General features: G+C 32.4%; 1 protein-coding gene across 1 annotated transcript in view; it reads right to left on the reverse strand.

The window, feature by feature from the left end:
* Positions 1-17,838, reverse strand: part of LOC111622896 (E3 ubiquitin-protein ligase MARCH6-like) — a 77,640-nt gene that overhangs the window by 1,892 nt on the left and 57,910 nt on the right. Inside the window, exons 8-10 of the mRNA XM_023365353.1 lie at positions 12,884-12,945; positions 12,763-12,795; positions 4,183-4,234 (exon numbers count right to left, since the gene is read on the reverse strand). Coding sequence (XP_023221121.1) covers positions 4,183-4,234; positions 12,763-12,795; positions 12,884-12,945 — 147 coding nt within the window. The remainder of the gene's footprint in view (positions 1-4,182; positions 4,235-12,762; positions 12,796-12,883; positions 12,946-17,838) is intronic.

The raw sequence follows: 17,838 nt of genomic DNA on the forward strand, positions 1-17,838 counted from the left end.
TCTTTCTTGGATAAAAATTGGTGTAGAGTTCTCGGGTGAAATTTTTTCTTTCTTTTTTCTTTGTGTAAAACTCAGTAGCAACAGATGGAGTTTTCAATTTCTTGATAAACTTTCATTGATTACTCAAGATTAAAATCACTCTTCAAAATTTTTTCTTTAAAAATTTCAGCAATTCTAAACATTTCATCCATTTCTTTCAGGGTAAATTCCTTTGGTGCCATGTCATTATCATCAATTTGAGCTTTGTTAACATGTTCTGGTGTAAGAAACCAAGTCCGAACGTTATTTTTATTTACTTTTATTTTGCTTATTATTCTATTTTTATTTGGGGCTTATGTTTTGTTAGGACGAAGTTTCCTCACCATTCACCTTAGTAACTTAAAAATAGAAGAAAAACCAACTCACCAACGAAAGAAAAGCGCCGTAGAAAACTCGCGCACACTTGCGCTTCCCAAGCGGAAAAAAGTAAGTCCGCACCGAGAAAAAGGGGGGGAAGACCCCACAACCCAGTTAGGAATCGCTAAACCTTAAAAGAATAAAGCATCCCGATAATTGTTAAAAAGAATAATGTAAAAGGTTAGCGAAGTATTGTCGGAAAATAATCTGCCAGATAAACAAGAAAAATTTAATGTTACAGATAAGTATGTAAATGAGGAGAGTGAGCTCATTCAGAATTGTGACGTCACCTCACACTATAAAGCCTCTAACTCAAGTGAAAACGAACGAGGTGAATTCCTGATAGCAACGAGCTTTGGTGAGCTTCGTAGCAGTGAACGAGAGAGGTGTCCGATAGGATTTTGAAGTTATTCGATTTGTGGATCGACGATTATAGAAAGTCTTGAGAGTTTGAGGAAATAGGTTCCTAGTATATTGAGGTGACGATTAGGATCTTTAATTTATAAGAATTATTGTTTATAAGTTAATTCTTTGATTTTGTCGAATTCCAAAGGGGAATAGAATTAAGTTAGAAATAGATTGATTTGAGTTTGTCGGATTGATTCTTGTTGAATTTCATTGAATAAATTATTGTTTGATTTTTACTAAATACTGTATAGAGTTTATTAATAGAAGTTTAATTAAATATTTGATTTTGTTATTGACAAACTTTGTCATTATTTAATTCGGTGCACGCTTAAAGTCCAGGCCTGGCACACTAACGCGAATCCGCGTAAAGTACCCGTTAGGGAACGGCTATTTCTGGCACACAGTAGTGTCGATAATCGTTGGAAAGTCGGAAAAATAATATAGTACTTTACACTCTCTCAAGATTAATTAGGTCTTCATTATCCAGCTCCATATCATGTGACTGAAGTATGTCCTGAACATCACCTTTTTCAATTGCTTTTAGTCCCAAGCTTAGTTATGTCATTGATCTTCTTAGCATTGTTCCAAAGATATAGAGTCTGCTATTCAGATCTTCAAATACCACTTTGTTTGATTGAGTGCATCGTCTGTGTTCAGGTGCAGAGCCCTTAGGTCTGCATTGATAGCATCTTGCCATCACTGCTTCGGTCTTCTGCAAGGCCAGTGGCCATTCACCTGTAGGTGGTAGGCAATGTTGGCAACTGTATCCGGGCTGATCATTGAACATGGCCAAACCAGTGCAGGCATCTCTCTCTCATTTTTGTCTCAATGGGCATGATGCCAAATTGTTGGCGTATCTTGTCATTGGTGATATGGTCAAGAAGGGATACACCAAGCATCCTGTGAGCCATGTGCATCTCCATGGAATGGAGACACCATTCAACTGCTTTCATTAATGGCCAACATTCAGAGCCATAGAGAGTGATGGGTCATACCATGGTCCAGTAGATTTTCGATTTTAGTTACATGGGCATCTTTTTGTCACAGAGAACACCTGTGACTTCTCTCCATCGTAGCCATGTCACATTCACCCTTGTTCGTACCTCATCAATGTCTCTGTCACTATGTAGGGTTGAACCGAGGTAGTGAAAAGTGTGCATTTTATACAAGTTATCATCATTGACCAGAATCGTGCCCACATTTGAAAAAATTTCTAGATATTCAGTATTCTTAGTGTTAAAGCACAAGCCAAAGCAACTAAGATGGTTGTGTTGTGTCATTGATAACATAGATTATTTTATTTTCAAATCCTTTAACATCATTTGCACAATGAAAAATAATCTGTTGCCATGTCACTCTCAGGTTGCTAGACATTATTCACTCCATGCTTCCTTAATATTCTCAATGCAATTTTTGATATTGAATGCCTTCCAGAATTATGTCAAAAGTCATAGCTTCATCTCCTGTAGGTCTTTTCTATTGCTTGTGAAAAAGTTCTTTGTAAGTAATATGCCTTAAATGATGCAATTACACCTTGATTCATTGGTTAAATAATGAAGTGGTATTAGATGGTAAATAAATAACTTTTACATTTTCACACAAATCATTCAGTGCTGTTAAATAACTGGGTGCATTATCTAATACCAACAAGATTTTAAAATCAATGACTTGCATACCTTTCAGCTTTAGGACAAAAGCAGTTTTTAAACTAATCCTCAAAAAATGTTCAACTGATGATGATCAATCTAATTAAGTCGAAAATGTTTCTGTTTCTTTAAAACTTGTTGCTGGAGTATATTTTAAGATACAAATTCTTATTTCTGTCATTCCCTTCAGTTTCAAAATTAGTTCAATCATATTTATATTTAATTAAATGTAGGAATTGTAAAAAAATACAACCACCAAATAAAAAATATTAAACTCAAAATTTTGCAATATTTGCATGATAATAATAAAGATATCATTAAATAACAAGTTTGTACATTCAATTCAATTTTTTAAACATTTTACATTGAACATATTGAAAACTGTTACATTAGAAAGAAGCAATAGTTTCAAATTTCAAAAATTCAAATTAATTCAACTGTATACAAAAGACAAAACATTTCTTAATTTAATGAAGATGAAAACTCTGTTTTCTTTATGAACAGAATTAGTTACTAAAACACATGATAATAAGAAAAAAATTTTAAATTATTAGTTTAACAATAATATACAGTGGGTGATCGGTTAATGAACATAATCTGTTCCAAGACTTTGTTCGCTATCCGAATTGTTTATTAACCGATTATCAATTTACCATATGTTTTTATGGGAATTTGATTAATTCATTCTGGAGACCCCAAAAATTAAAAAAATATATACTTTTTTACTACGTTTATTTATATATAATAATAAAAATACATATATACAAAGTCTTGCATTTTTATTAGTCATGTTTTTTCCGTTTGGGGGATTAAAGAATCTGTCTAATGTCAATTGCTTTTCTCTCTTCTTCAGGATTTTTCAGAAGTAATTAATAGCATTGTAATTGTAGAGATCCCTAAGCCTATTAATCTCAACCTGGTTTGGATGCCATTCTAAGACCATTGTTCTGACATCCTCCCACCTCTTCAAAAAATGTTTAATAGCAGATATCAGCATTAATTCTCTTTTTAAAAAAAAAAAAACATATCTCGCCAAGTTTCTTGGTGTTCTTCATTCATGATTTCACCAAGAAATCAAGAGTCGTCAGATTAGTTTCAGGTTCCATTTTTAACTCTTCGATGTTCTTTACTTCTCAGATGTGATTTTTGTTACTCCTTTAGCTGCTTGAGTCTTCTTGATTATACAGTATCTTTCTTAGATAAGATTGAACTGTGGTCTACTGTAGACCTGTTCGAGCCATACTGCCCAGCAACATCAGACATCTTCTGCCTACTCTACATTTGCTATTATACTCTCATGTTTCGAAAATAAAAGCTGATGCAAAACTTAACAAATGCCTGCCTGACAGTCTTGCGAATACTATGAAAGAGTTGTTTCTGTCAGAAAAATAAAAGGCTGGAATACAAGGGAAAGTTTCAAAGTTCAGAGCAATAACGTCTGATCAGTATATACTGGGTTGAGGGTCAATGTCAACATCTCTTGCACTCCAAAATGTTTCTAATTGTTGCCTGAAGACAAGGGAAGACCAATCGGTATTCATTATTTTACGTCACTTCTTCTTGTGTTTGTTCTGTGAGGTGTTCTTTGTCCGAACATAAAAATCTTTCGCGAAAGTATTAATTATCCGATTTGTTCATTAACTTAACTGTTCGTTAACCGATCACCCACTGTATTTTATTTATATATATATTAATTAATTTTTCTAATAGTACATAGAATGTATCAACTTACCAAATACCAAAATTAAAAGTGTATTTAAAGACACGACCCAAAACACATGTTCCTGAAATATAAAAAAGTTATATATATATAATAGTTCTGATAAAATCTGTTTGCATATAATTTAATTAGCAAAAAAATTATGTCATTTTTTCATTGGTAAGAAATATATATTTATTTATTAATTTTTATTTATTTAAATAATTTTCCATACGATTCTGCAACGGTTTGAATTATGTGCGATGTTGCAAATATGATGTAATACGGCGCATGCGTGGTACTGCTTCCTGTCAGTGACGTGACATATGATGTAACTCGCCATTTAATCACTATATATAACAACATTTGAAACGTGCAACACACCTACTCTGGAGCTGCCAAATATATGGATCGCCCTATACAAGCGATTAAACGGCGAGTTAATTCATATGTCACGTCACTGACAGGAAGCAGTACCACGCATGTGCCGTATTACATCATATTCGTAACATCGCACGTAATTCAAACCATTGCGGAATCGTATGGAAAATTATTTAATTTTAAATTTATGTGTTCTTCTATCGAACGTTCATGTTCGATTAAAACATTTTATTTATTTATTATGCATACTGGATGCAATCCTTGATTCTAGGAAAAATACCTTCTTCCAAAAAAACTTCTTCTAACCGATGCTCCACAGTGTACCCGAGGAAGGCCTATTAAGAAGGCCGAAAACGTTTGTACTCCAGTTAATAAGGCTAGAAATTAGTGAGAAAGGTTTTGTGCCGTTAGTCTTGGAAATAGTTCTAGCTACATATGCATAGTAGTGTAAAATGTAATATTTAAACTTTAACACTTGGGAGCATCTGTCAACAAAATATGAAAATACCAATAAATAAAACAATAATAAGCAAATTGCTTACCTAAAAAGAAAAGATAATTTAGTATCAGTGACACATCATTGACAGATGCTCTCAAACAACACCAGCAATGAAACCAAATTTATAGCAGAGGAAACACGCCCACTGGAAAGTATAATGCAGCAAAAAATTTCTTCTCATAATACTTTAAAATGCCCACATTTAGCCAAAATATGTCAAGCATCCACAGTTTCTTCCTCAACACAAAAATTACACAGTTCTCTCAAGTAATTATTTAAGAAATTCAGCAAATTACACCTAGCCTAAAAAGAAAAAATAATTTAGTATCGGTGACACAGCACTGACAGATGCTCCCCGGGAGGCTGTATATGAATATCATTGCAATTTTTATTTACTTTTTTCATATATCAATTTAAACAACAAAAATCTAAGTTTTATGATGTTTTATTACTATTTTTTTTCTTATAAAAGTAAAGTCAATGACTTAAAAATAAAAGAATTATATTCCAAATAAACATTTTAGATTCATTTAAACTGTCATCTTTACATCAGTTATAAGATAAAATTCTTAATTAGATTCATTTAGAACTTTTTATCTAAGAACTCAAATACAGCCATTACACAAGCCAAAAAACATTTCCACTGTCATAATGTTGATTTTCTCTCTATCAATGGCAAATGTTTCTTTTCTCCAATTATTTTTTCTTATAAATAATCATAAACACTGCTAAGTTAATGAATTCAAATAACAATTTATTAACAATGTAACATTTTCAACTCAACTTGATTCATCTTTGGCATATCAAAATATAAATAGAAATGCAAAGTCAAAAATCAAATATATAAATTTAAAATAATATAATGTTAAAAATTAAAACAAAAAACTAAAAAAATTAGAAATCATCATTTAATAGTACATACATTAATATATAAATTGTAGGTATTTGGAATCAAAAGTGAGCCAAATACAGTGGAACCTCGGTATACGTCTACTTTAGAATACGTCCAATTCGAAATACGTCCTGTTTGGACGAAACAAATTTTGCTCGGTATACGACTTTTGTTCGGTATACGACATAATTCAATTATATGCGCCATCAATGAACAAGTAGCACTATCGGTGTACTAGACCAGACTAGACGTTCGCGGTGCAACGGTTTATAACTTTGTTTAATTTCTTCTGATTTTAATTCGTAAGTAAAATTTTATTATTTTTATTAATCACGAATCGCAAAAAGGCAAATGAAAAGCGACAGAAAACTAAAAAAATGACTAGAATTACAATGGAACTGATGAAAGAGATTGTTGAGAAATACGAAGGTGGCACGCGTGTTCGAGATTTTAACTGTTGTTTACCGTATTCCGAGAACGACGATATGGACAATCGCGAAAAATAAAGACATTATTAAATCTGCTAACGTTGCGAAAGGGGTTAAATCAATTTCTAAACAGAGATCGAAGACATTAGATCATGTCGAGAAATTGCTTTTGCTTTGGATAACTGAAAAACAGTGCTGGAGACAGCGTATCGGAAGCAATTATTTGCGAGAAAGCTAAAAAGATACACGCTGATCTCACGAAAAATCAAGCAGGAACTAGCCAGGAAAGCGAGGTGTTTAAAGCCAGCCATTTTTTTTACACGAGAATGGATTAATCATTTTTACATTACTTCTTATGGGAAAGGGTGGTTTGGTATACGTCCAATTCGGTATAAGTCCAAACATCGGGAACGGATTAAGGTCGTATACCGAGGTTCCACTGTATATATAATCAAGATGAGTTGAAAATAATAATAATAATAAGGGTTATTTTTTTTCAACCTCCACTAACACCTGAAAAAAAATTGGAAGCATGTGAGACAGGAACAGAGTGCATTCCTATTGAGTAGTATATTTCCTCACCACTTAGCATCATGCCAAGCTATTTTAGACATTTGCTACTGCGCAATAAACAAGTAAACATGGTGCTGTCAACCCAGTCTCCAACCAATTGTGAAATACAAGCAGTAATTCGATTTCTACAGGCTGAAAAACCAAATGAAGGTGAAATTCATCAAAGAATGTGTAATGTGTATGGTGAGAACTTCATGAGCTATGAATGTGTGCATGAATGGTGTTTCATGAATTCAAACAAAGACATGACAATGTTTATGATGAAGGCAGTCAAGAACAGTGTGTGATGACCGACGATTTGATGGAGAAAGTGGATCAATTGGTGCAAGGCGGCTGTCAGCTCACAATTTCTGAGCTCAGACTAAGAGAGCCTCTTTTTTGCAGGCCCATTATGGGTTCGTCCAGGCCCACAATTAGATGTTGTATGGGCCAGGGTTGATCAGTGATGTCAGGCCAGTAAGCTGGGTTAATGCTGGAGACACCCATTTTAGTGCATTCAATGTTATCATGAGGTATTCGATTGATCGAGTTGATTTGATCGTCTAGGATGAGCCACCTTTGTGTGATTAAGCTGATGGTAAGCTGGATGGGCATTTTTCCAACCAGAAGTTGTAATGCAGAGGTGGGGCTGTAGAGTTAGCCCTACAGATATGAATAAGTTCTCTGCGTTTTTATGCTCAAAAATAATGAGCATAAAATATGATTTGGTATTTATATTAATACCAAATCATATTTTTGAGCATAGCCCCCATTTACATTTTCCTACTCTTGACATGGTATTAAAAAGTAGGTTTGTCCTATCACAGATGTACCGTACGTGAGGTATCCAGCTGAGCTTGTGATGTAGAATCAGACCCAAGTAAGGTGTGTTTCAAATTTATACGGACACAAAAAAATTGAAGTGAAACCCAAATTTTCTGCATTAAGTGACAAATGTTTTATTAAAAATAACATGGATTTACATGTTTCCACACTGCAAAATAAAAATTTTAATCAAACATTAACATTTTGTCACTGAAAAAATATTTTTGAAAATTTTGTACAAAAAAACTGTTACATATTTATGCGGACAGGCACTCATTTTATGACTTAAACAGAATATTGTTTAGTTTCAAGCATTGAAATATGCAAATCAGCTTACATATCTAATAGTAATACAAATTCTTTATGTTGTTCAATGTTCTAAAATGGGTAGAACAAAGAATTTGTTTGATTATGAAAAAGAGCAGATTGATCCCTATAAATCACAAGGCGAGTCAATAGGAAAAATTGCAGCATATATAAATCATCCAAAATCAACAGTTGGTGATTATTTATCAAAAAGACGTGGCTAGGATGTACCAAACTTCAAGATAGGTCCAAAACCCAAGCTTATACCTCGAGATTGAAGACAAATCATCAAGGTTTGCTCCACAAAACAAACATCAGTAAGAAAAATAAAACAAGAATTAGACTTACCTTGTAGCAGCACAACAGTGTGGAGAGTTTTAAATAAATCTCCAACGTTAAAATTCAGAAAAAAAGCTATAATGCCACCACTTTCATTAAAGCACAAAAGTGACAGACTTGATTGGGCACAAAAACACATGACATGGTCCAAAGAATGGATTGAAGTTTTGTTCAGTGATGAAAAAAAATTCAACTTAGATGGTCCAGACGGTTGGAAGTATTATTGGCACGATTTAATAACCAAAAAACAAATATTTTCAAAACGCCAAATGGGTGGGGATCAATAATGGTGTGGGGTGCGTTTTGATTCAATGGAACCATAGATTTAGCACTTATAACTCATAGAATAAATTAAAAGAAGTATCGAGGAATGCTTGAAGATCATTTATTGGAAGCTGGACCAAATATTTGTGGACCAAATTGGATCTTTCAACAAGACAATGCCCCTGTGCATGCCTCTAAACCAACAAAAATGTGGTTTAAACATAAAAATATTAATCTGATGACATGGCCTGCTAGAAGTCTCAACCTGAATCCGATAGAAAATCTTTGGAGGATAATGGTTCGCAACATTCTTCAACATGGGTATACAAAAGATGATGTCATGGTATAATGTCTGCCTGAATCATCAAGGCAATTATATGGAAAAATAGGTCAAGACTGTAACTACCTTCTACAAAATAAAGTGGTTTTGTTCTTCATTCTTGTTTTTTTATTCTGGGTCGGTGGAGGTTGAAAAAAAATAATAACTGTCAAGAAGGCCTATCAAACAGGGACAAGATAATTCAAGTTTTCACTCATTGGAATACATTTTCTGAAAAAGGTCAGTTAGCAAGTCATCCTGGACAAGTTGAGACAGGTATGCCAACCAAGGCAGACCCGAAGGAGAACTACCCATCCAGTTCCAGATTGGTCAGCCAACAGATCTAAAAATTAGATATAAGGCAACATGACTGTTGGAAGAGGGAAACAAGCTTGGCCTAAGACTATGTTGTGAGAAGCAAGCAAAAAATATTGCTATATATATTGTAAATAGTTGTCAAATAAACAAACTTAATCTGAGTTCAAGGAGTCTTAAGGTGTTCTTTCTGACAGACACAAATCCAGAAATCGGACAGCACAATCCAAAATTCACTGTAACCCTTGTAATAAGCGTAGAGCCCAAATGGTTAAGAGTTGAAAGTTGAAATTTGGAACACAATTAGAGTACGCCATGAGAATGCACACTAAGAACAGATTTTTGAAATTCCCCCTATGGGAAAGAGAAAGCATTAAGGATACCCTGAAGAATTCTGCTTCTACTGTACTATATTAAATGTGTTTTTTTTTTTTTTTTTTGTTTTTGCAGGGAATTGAACATAATTTTAGACCCATCTAAAAATTTCTAATCAGCCTCGGAATAGGGAGACCTAATTCTTGAACCCAGTGAAAATGGATAAGATCAGCTATAGAATTATAAAGGTTCTTACATAAGAGTTTATCACACTGAATGACCAATCAAACATTTTAAAAATTCTTTATTCCTCTATTGTACACAATTTAAAAAATTTTAGAATGTGTGAGATTGGTCACTTGATGTGATAAACTCTTACGTAAGATAACTGTTGTAAATATAAATTGAATGCTATAATATAATATAGCAGAAGGGCAGTACGAATTAGCAGTACAAAATAATTTAATAATCTTAATCTTTGCTGTTGTTATTTTTTGCCTGAGCTACACCAGACTCATCTGCTTGTTTGTTAATAATCATATTGTAACAAGATGAAAAATTAGCCACATTCATACACAACTTACATTGTAAACATCTGTCACTGACAATCTGAAAAGTATTGCCAAGCACATGTATGTAAATCTGTTCAAGTAATCTTAATCTTAAGAGTATTACATCCCATACATCTCTAATCAGAGCCAGTCCATTCCAACTTGCATAAGTGAACATGTCTAATTAACTAATGCACAACAAAATAATGCTATTTTGTGCAATGTGATACTACAGTTTGAAGAAAACATTCTTTTAATCCAGTAGCGAGAGAATGATGCATAAAAACCACACAATAGTGATTGCTGTCATAACAATATAAATACAGTCGACCCCCCTATAAGATCGTTGATTTTTCCGTTTTATCTGAATTACATGTTGTACGAGTCACTTAGATTTTACAAATATGTGAGCCGTTCACAGCCCGGCACACGTATTTGTAAAATCTAAGTGACTCGTACAACATGAAATTCATATAAAACAGAAAAATCAACGATCTTATAGGGGGGTCGACTGTAAACCAAATAAATGTTTATGTACATCTCCAATCTTATCTTTGTTTGGCCTTATTAACTTCATAACTAAAGGTTTCTTATAACCAAAATGACTATAGTAAATTATGGTTTTTAAAAGAGAATTTTAATACTAAAGACAGAATTAGTCTAAGACTAATGCATGAGAAACCTCATTATTATTGCAGGAATCACTCCCTCTTATTAAATCCTTCAATAGGTTAATATGAGTATGCATTGGTTAATTTTTGACTATCTTACTAATTGTTAAAATTATGCTTTTACATCAATACATATATGTACCATACATACATATTGTCTAAACATAAATACTTACCTAAAATCAGTTAGATATCTTAAAATAACAACACTTAAAAATTATTTCTCAACTTAGAAATTTTATAAATCTATGAGCACCAAGTTTTTGGCTCTATGGAGGACTTGTATCCTCCATACAGCCATTATCACACACTATTGATGTTGTTGGAGCAATTACACAGAAGTGGTAGACAGGTTTATTATGATGATGTTATGCAATATTAAAAACTGAAATAAGTACTACCAAACACAAATTATACAAACATTTAGAAATTATCAAAATCTATGATAATATAAGAATAAACAAAAACAAAGGGAATACAACTATATCCCATCTGGCACACCTACTTAAACATCTGAAACTTATTAGACAGCAGATAATACTTTTATCATCAAAACTGAATACCACCCTACAGTAATATCACTTCTATAGTAGAAAACACTGTTTGTACAAGCTAACTGATTGCAAAAATGTATGTAACCTTTCTGAAAACAGTTCTTACTTTTGTAACTGTGATCTTGTTTATAACTTTGTATTAGGGTCATTTCCATAGTTTATTCACTTCATAATTAATTTCACTAAACGACAATTATAATTTCTAATTGCTATTACTATGGAAAACATAATACATCATCTGTGAAAATATTAAAAATGAAGTCATCAATGCATTAGCAACAAAATAAAATGTACCTTTTATGTATGTATAAAAAGACATTATTTTGAACTAGCTTAATCATAAACCCAAATGATTCTAATGAATAACCACTTGTGTTTTTTCGGAGGCCTGTAAACCCACCAAATTGTAACAAATACGTCTGAAGGACAGACAGCCTGCCTGAAATGCATACTGTTGTCATAATAAACCTGTGTATACCCACTTCTATGTGATTGCTCTGACAATGTCAATAGTGTGTGATAAGTCTTCCTTATAGCATGTAATAAGTGGTCCCATTCAGCTTTGACTTCTTGGGGGTAAATAAGACCATGCAAGATTGATACAAGTAGTTTGTGACAAAAAGCTCCTTTGATACGCAGAAGCCTGGCATATCTGCAAAACCAACCAAAAAGGGCAATCTATCAACTTCCGAGAAGCAAGTAAAGTATCGGTAGCTTGGCAATCAAGCGTATTGTAAGCGTCAAGAACGGTGGCTAAGCAACAGCATACTTAGGGCAGAACCCTTTAATGTTTTTGCCCAACTCATTTCTTTATGTTTTTGCTTTTCTTTGCATTTTTATTTTATTTTTTTATTGTTTATCTTGAACATCATATTATTTTTTAACATGCTAATATTTATTGTGTTTATTTAAGGTTAGCCTATTGTAGAGATGGCACACTTAATTTCACTAGAATATCTTTTAAAAATGTTCCAAAATGCATTTATCGTTAATGCAAATTTTCTAAGAGTTCGATTTTTTTCCATTTATTCTTGATAAAGGTCATTAAATATTACCAAAAACGTTTGAACTTAATAAACATGGCTGCACATTTACAAAGTGTTTTGAGTGTGTTTTGTTAATTAATTAATTAATTAAATTATTAATTTAATTAGATTCATTTAGAAATTTTCATCTCATAACTCAAATAGTGCAATTAAACAAGTACAGAGATGTGTCCAAAGATATGTATCAATTTAAACCAAATTTAATAAATAAACTAAACAATATAAATTAAGACAGAAATATGATAGATTTTTTAATGTTAGCATTCATTTTTTTAATCATAACATTTGAAAACTTGACAAATTTAACTATTATTTATAAACTGTAATTAAAAATTAATGTTAATAAATAAACTTACCAAAAATATGAGTGATCCATCCAAACCCAGAAGCTGTTCATAAAATAGAAGAGAGTTTTATTATTAAGATATATTTAAACTTATGGAAAATTCTTACTTATTTAAAATATAACTTACATACTTTTTCCCAAGTCAATTCTTCTGCAGCTCTGTCCCATTCTATAGGATTCCAATTTATGTCATCTAATAATGTAATTATATAATAAAATTATAAACATTTCAAAAATATCAAAATAAAGACACACAAATTTAATTTCTATCTCAATTATTCTATTAATTATTTTTTTACTTATCAAAACTTTCATTTATATTTTAAAATGTAAGTAATTTTAAGTAGCCCAAGATACTTAAAATTACTTACATTTTAAAATATTAAAATGTAAGTAAATTTGGCTATAATATTTTAAAATATTATAGCCAAAGATTGCAGTGCCACAGCACTAGCGAAAATTTAAATTTGCTGACTGGAATTCTTTCGGATAATCAACACTCTACTGTAATAACGCTAATAAGTAATAATAATGTGATAAAATAACAACATAATAATGTTACACAAAAAACTAAAACTGAACTAAAATTTCTAAGGATTGAACTTACATTAGCTAATTCTAGGGCTTAGTGTCTTATTCACTCAGCCATTGCCACTCTAGGATATGAAAGTTCCAAACACTTATAAGCAAAACACTAAATTTTCAAAGGCCCATGTTTTGGAAATGTTTGAAAAGTGGCTTCTATTATTGAAATCAGGAGCTATTTTTGTTTAAGACTACGTGCACACCAAGTTTCGTTTGAATTGGAGACCCAAACGTCTGGCCCTCACCTTGTAAGTGACAGTTTAACATGTTACTTTTGCTTTCCAGACTCCAAACTAATAAGGCTATCAGTACCTGCATTAATTAGTAAGTAAAACTGATGGCAATAAATAATTTTAGCGGCAAAAGAAAATTTAAAACTGGCAAAATGATGGCAATATTCTAAAAATTTTCCAGAGCAACCCCTGTAACACATCACTCAATAAGTATCTGGTCTAACTAAGATAAACAATTTTTTTTTAGAAATTTGACTTTATTCATCAACATACTCTCCCTTCAAGTGTGATACATTCGTTCCAATGCTCCTTTAACTTTTCAATGCCTTTTTTGTAGAACGATTTGTCTTTGCTCTCAAAATAGACCTCAGTTTCAGCAATCACTTCTTCATTTGAGTCAAATTTCTTTTCCTGGAGCATCTTTTTGATGTCTACAAAAAGCCAGTAGTCACTGGGGGCCAGATCTGGAGAGTATGGTGGGTGAGGAAGTAATTAAGCGTAATTCATTCAATTTAACCATCGTTTTCATTAACTTGTGACACAGGGCATTGTCTTGGTGGAACAGCACTTTTTTCTTTTGCATGTGAGGGTGTTTTTTCTTGATTTCTACACATAATTGATCCAATAATGCCATGTAATATTTGCTTTCTCAAGATAGTTGATGAACAAAATACCATGCACGTCCCAAAATATGGACACCATAACCTTGCCAGCTGATTTTTTGGTCACTTTGGTCATGCCATTGGACTTGCCAGTTCTTGGTCACTTTGGTCAACTTTCACCAGATGCTGTCCACTCAGCTGATGATCTTTTTGATTCAGGTGTGTAGTATTGGATCCATGTTTCATCCATTGTCACATACTGATGCAAGAAACCTTTTTTATCTCACTTGAACAGCTCCAAACAGGGCTCTGAATCATTAATGCATTGTTGTTTTCGGTCCGGTGTGAGCAAATGTGGCACCCACTTCAAAAGCAATTTACGCGTGCTCATATTTTCATGTAAAATTGTAAACACACTACCTTCTGATAACTTTAAGGTGTCAGCTATTTCATGCTAAACTAATTGTCAGAATTTCATGAAATCTTGATACATATCATTTGAAGGTTGGTACTATCCAGAAATCATATGGGTCTGTCAAAAGTGTTGCCATATATGACCGGACCGGAGACTTCTTGAGTGATGTGTTACATACTGTACATCTATCACTGCCTATCTATGCAGGTTTGAACATAAACAAAATCTCTCTGCTAAATGCAATAACTTGTCTAAAATATGACACCAGACGAGTTGTGCATCTAATCAACAATTTAATTCTGTTTTGTACATGATGTGAAGTGCATACAACAAATTTTCCAAGGTTTGAACAGAAAGTTGTATAATTTTTTTTTATTGTTACAAAGATAAGAGTATGTTACGTAAGTATATTGGAATACATTTGATATCTTCTTGTATATTAAACTCATAAGTAAAATTATACTGTGGCCGTCAGCCATATTGTTATAGACTATGTATTTTAGTTATATTTTATATTTTCTTTATATTCTGTTCTTCCCTTTTTGTCATAATTTCCTTCTAGAAACTTCTATATTAACTCTTATTGCCTTAAGGAGGGATTATCTCTTCTTAGAACTCTTGGTAGAACAAAAGGATAGGGGGATTATTGTTTCTCTGAATTTTGGAAAAAACAAAAGAGAGGAGGAAACATCAGGCAAAACTGAAGAGCCATTCTTGATCAAGATCTCAGAGCAGACGGAAGAACAGGGCAGTGCTCTGGACTTGAGAAAGGAAAAACAAGGACTGCGGAGTCGAAGAAAGCCATAGAGGTTGATAAAATAGAATGAATTACAACTACAATACTTCTGTTAAAGTCAATTTATTTAATAGTTTTATTATATAATATTTACCAATATTTTATTTTATTATTTATTTATTATTACTTAAAATTTTACCCTTACATCTTAAATAATTAATTGATTTGAGTGTTACTTTGTAATTTTAGTCCATTTTCAAATTAAAATAAATTATTTCTTTGCAAAAAACAAGAAACAAAAGTTTTTATGAATAAATAGTGGTTTTTTGCAAAGAAATAATTTCTTTTATTTTCTTGTATCTGAAATTTTTGCCCTTTTTTACAGATAAAAATATGAGTGAGCCAAAGAAAAAATGCACATTTTTGCCCTTTTTTACAGATAATAATATGAGTGAGCCAAAGAAAAAATGCACACAAATATAGTGTTAAATATTTAAAATATGGCTTTATTCCATTACCAACAAATAGTACTTTACATATGTGCCCTCTATGCAATAAAACTTTGTCAAACAAATCAATGAAATCTTCTAAGCTTAAGGAACATTTGACAAAAGTCCATAGCGACAAAAAAGATTAAGATTTAACTTTTTTTAAAACAATCAAAGAAAAATATTTGAAAACACTGTCACTAAAACAAGTCTTTGTGACAAAATCTGAGTGAGACAATGATGGACTGCGTGCTTCTTATAACATTTCTTTACTGATAGCAAAGTCGGGAAAGCCACACACCATTGGTGAAGAACTCATTCTACCAGCTGTAAATGAAGTAATATGCACCATGCTGCATAAACCACTTCTGATATTTTAAAAGAATTCCACTGAGTAATAATACAGTGCAAAGAAGGATTGATGAAATGGCTGTCCATAGAAAATTCTTTATGTGAGTACTTAAAAACATCTGAATTCTCTATACAGCTTGATGAGGCAACTTTGCCAAGAAACGAAGCATTACTTTTAGCTTATGTAAGATTTGTAAAAGATAAGAATATTTCCCAAGAATTGTTATTTGCCAAATGTTTGGAAACTGATACAAAAAATGAAACAATATTTAATAAATTAAAAACATTTTTTGATGCAAAAGATATACCCTTGAGTAATATCCTCTCCATTGCTACTGACGGTGCTCTGGCAATGGTAGGACGACACCGAGGCTTTCTGGTATACTCGAAACAAGCTATGCCTAATATATTATCTGTACATTGTGTCATTCACCGACACCATTTAGTCGCCAAAAACCTTAGTGAATGCTTGCATGGCTCACTAGATTATGTCATTCAGGCAGTCAATAAAATCAAAAGGAACACCTTAAATGAGAAATTATTTGCTCAACTTTGTTTAGAAAATGATGAAGATTATAATCGTTTACTACTTAACACAGAAGTTCGTTGGTTATCTAAAGGTGCATGTTTGGATCGATTTTATGCACTCTTTGATTCAGTGTTGGAATTCCTAGACAGCAAAGACAATGATTTGCAGCTCAATTTAATTAATTCAAAAAATGACATAGCATATATGACTTATTTGCCAAATTTAACAAAACCAATTTGAAGTTACAAGGCAATCAATTAAATTTAATCAACACTAAAAGTATAATATCTGCATTTGTTGCAAAACTCTTTTTATACAAACAAAACTTGGGGAGAGGAGAATGCTCTCAGTTTCCAAATCTTTCGAAATTGCAAAAACAAGATGATGATTTGCTTGTTTATTGTCAACACTTAATGGCTCTTCATTCTGACCTCAGCCAAAGATTTGAAGATATTCTTCACTTGGCCATCCCCGATTGGGTGTTGGAACGTTTTGCATGTAGACCCACAAACTCAGATGAAGCCATACTAATACAGGAGAAACTTATTGAATTATCCACAAATAAGGAGCTGAAACCAATGTTTGAACAAAGATATCACAAATTCTGGTTACAAAAACAGATACCAATTTTATATCCTGCATTATGGACCACTGTACAGAATCTGTTGATTGCTTTCCCATCTTCCTATTTAGTAGAACATGGATTTAGTGCAGTTATGAACCTCATCACAAAAAAAGAAATTGACTACAAATTAGTACTTGTGGAGACTTACGAATGTTACTCACAAACATCGAGCCGAACATAAATAATCTCATATCATCCCATCAGATTCACTCATCTCATTAAAAAATAATGTGCTTTAGTATTTTAAAACAAAATTTATAGTTTGAATAAATATTACTTTAATATAAAAAATGTTTTATTTATACTTTATTTTTACGTCACCATTCACCATCCAAGACATTAAAGTTAAATTTGAAATTTTGCTATAATGCAGTTGTATAGAGTTATTTCACTTGGGGTTCATGGTCAGGTTTTTGCTATGAAAAGGGGTCCGTGGGCATAAGTTTGGGAACCACTGCCCTAGACCATCTCTGATGCAGCATTAACTGATTTCCCCCCATAAGTCAATGAACTCACATATGC

Source organism: Centruroides sculpturatus, unplaced genomic scaffold, assembly GCF_000671375.1.
Source record: "Centruroides sculpturatus isolate CEXI.00-Female unplaced genomic scaffold, Cexi_2.0 scaffold229, whole genome shotgun sequence".
NCBI lineage: Eukaryota > Metazoa > Arthropoda > Arachnida > Scorpiones > Buthidae > Centruroides > Centruroides sculpturatus.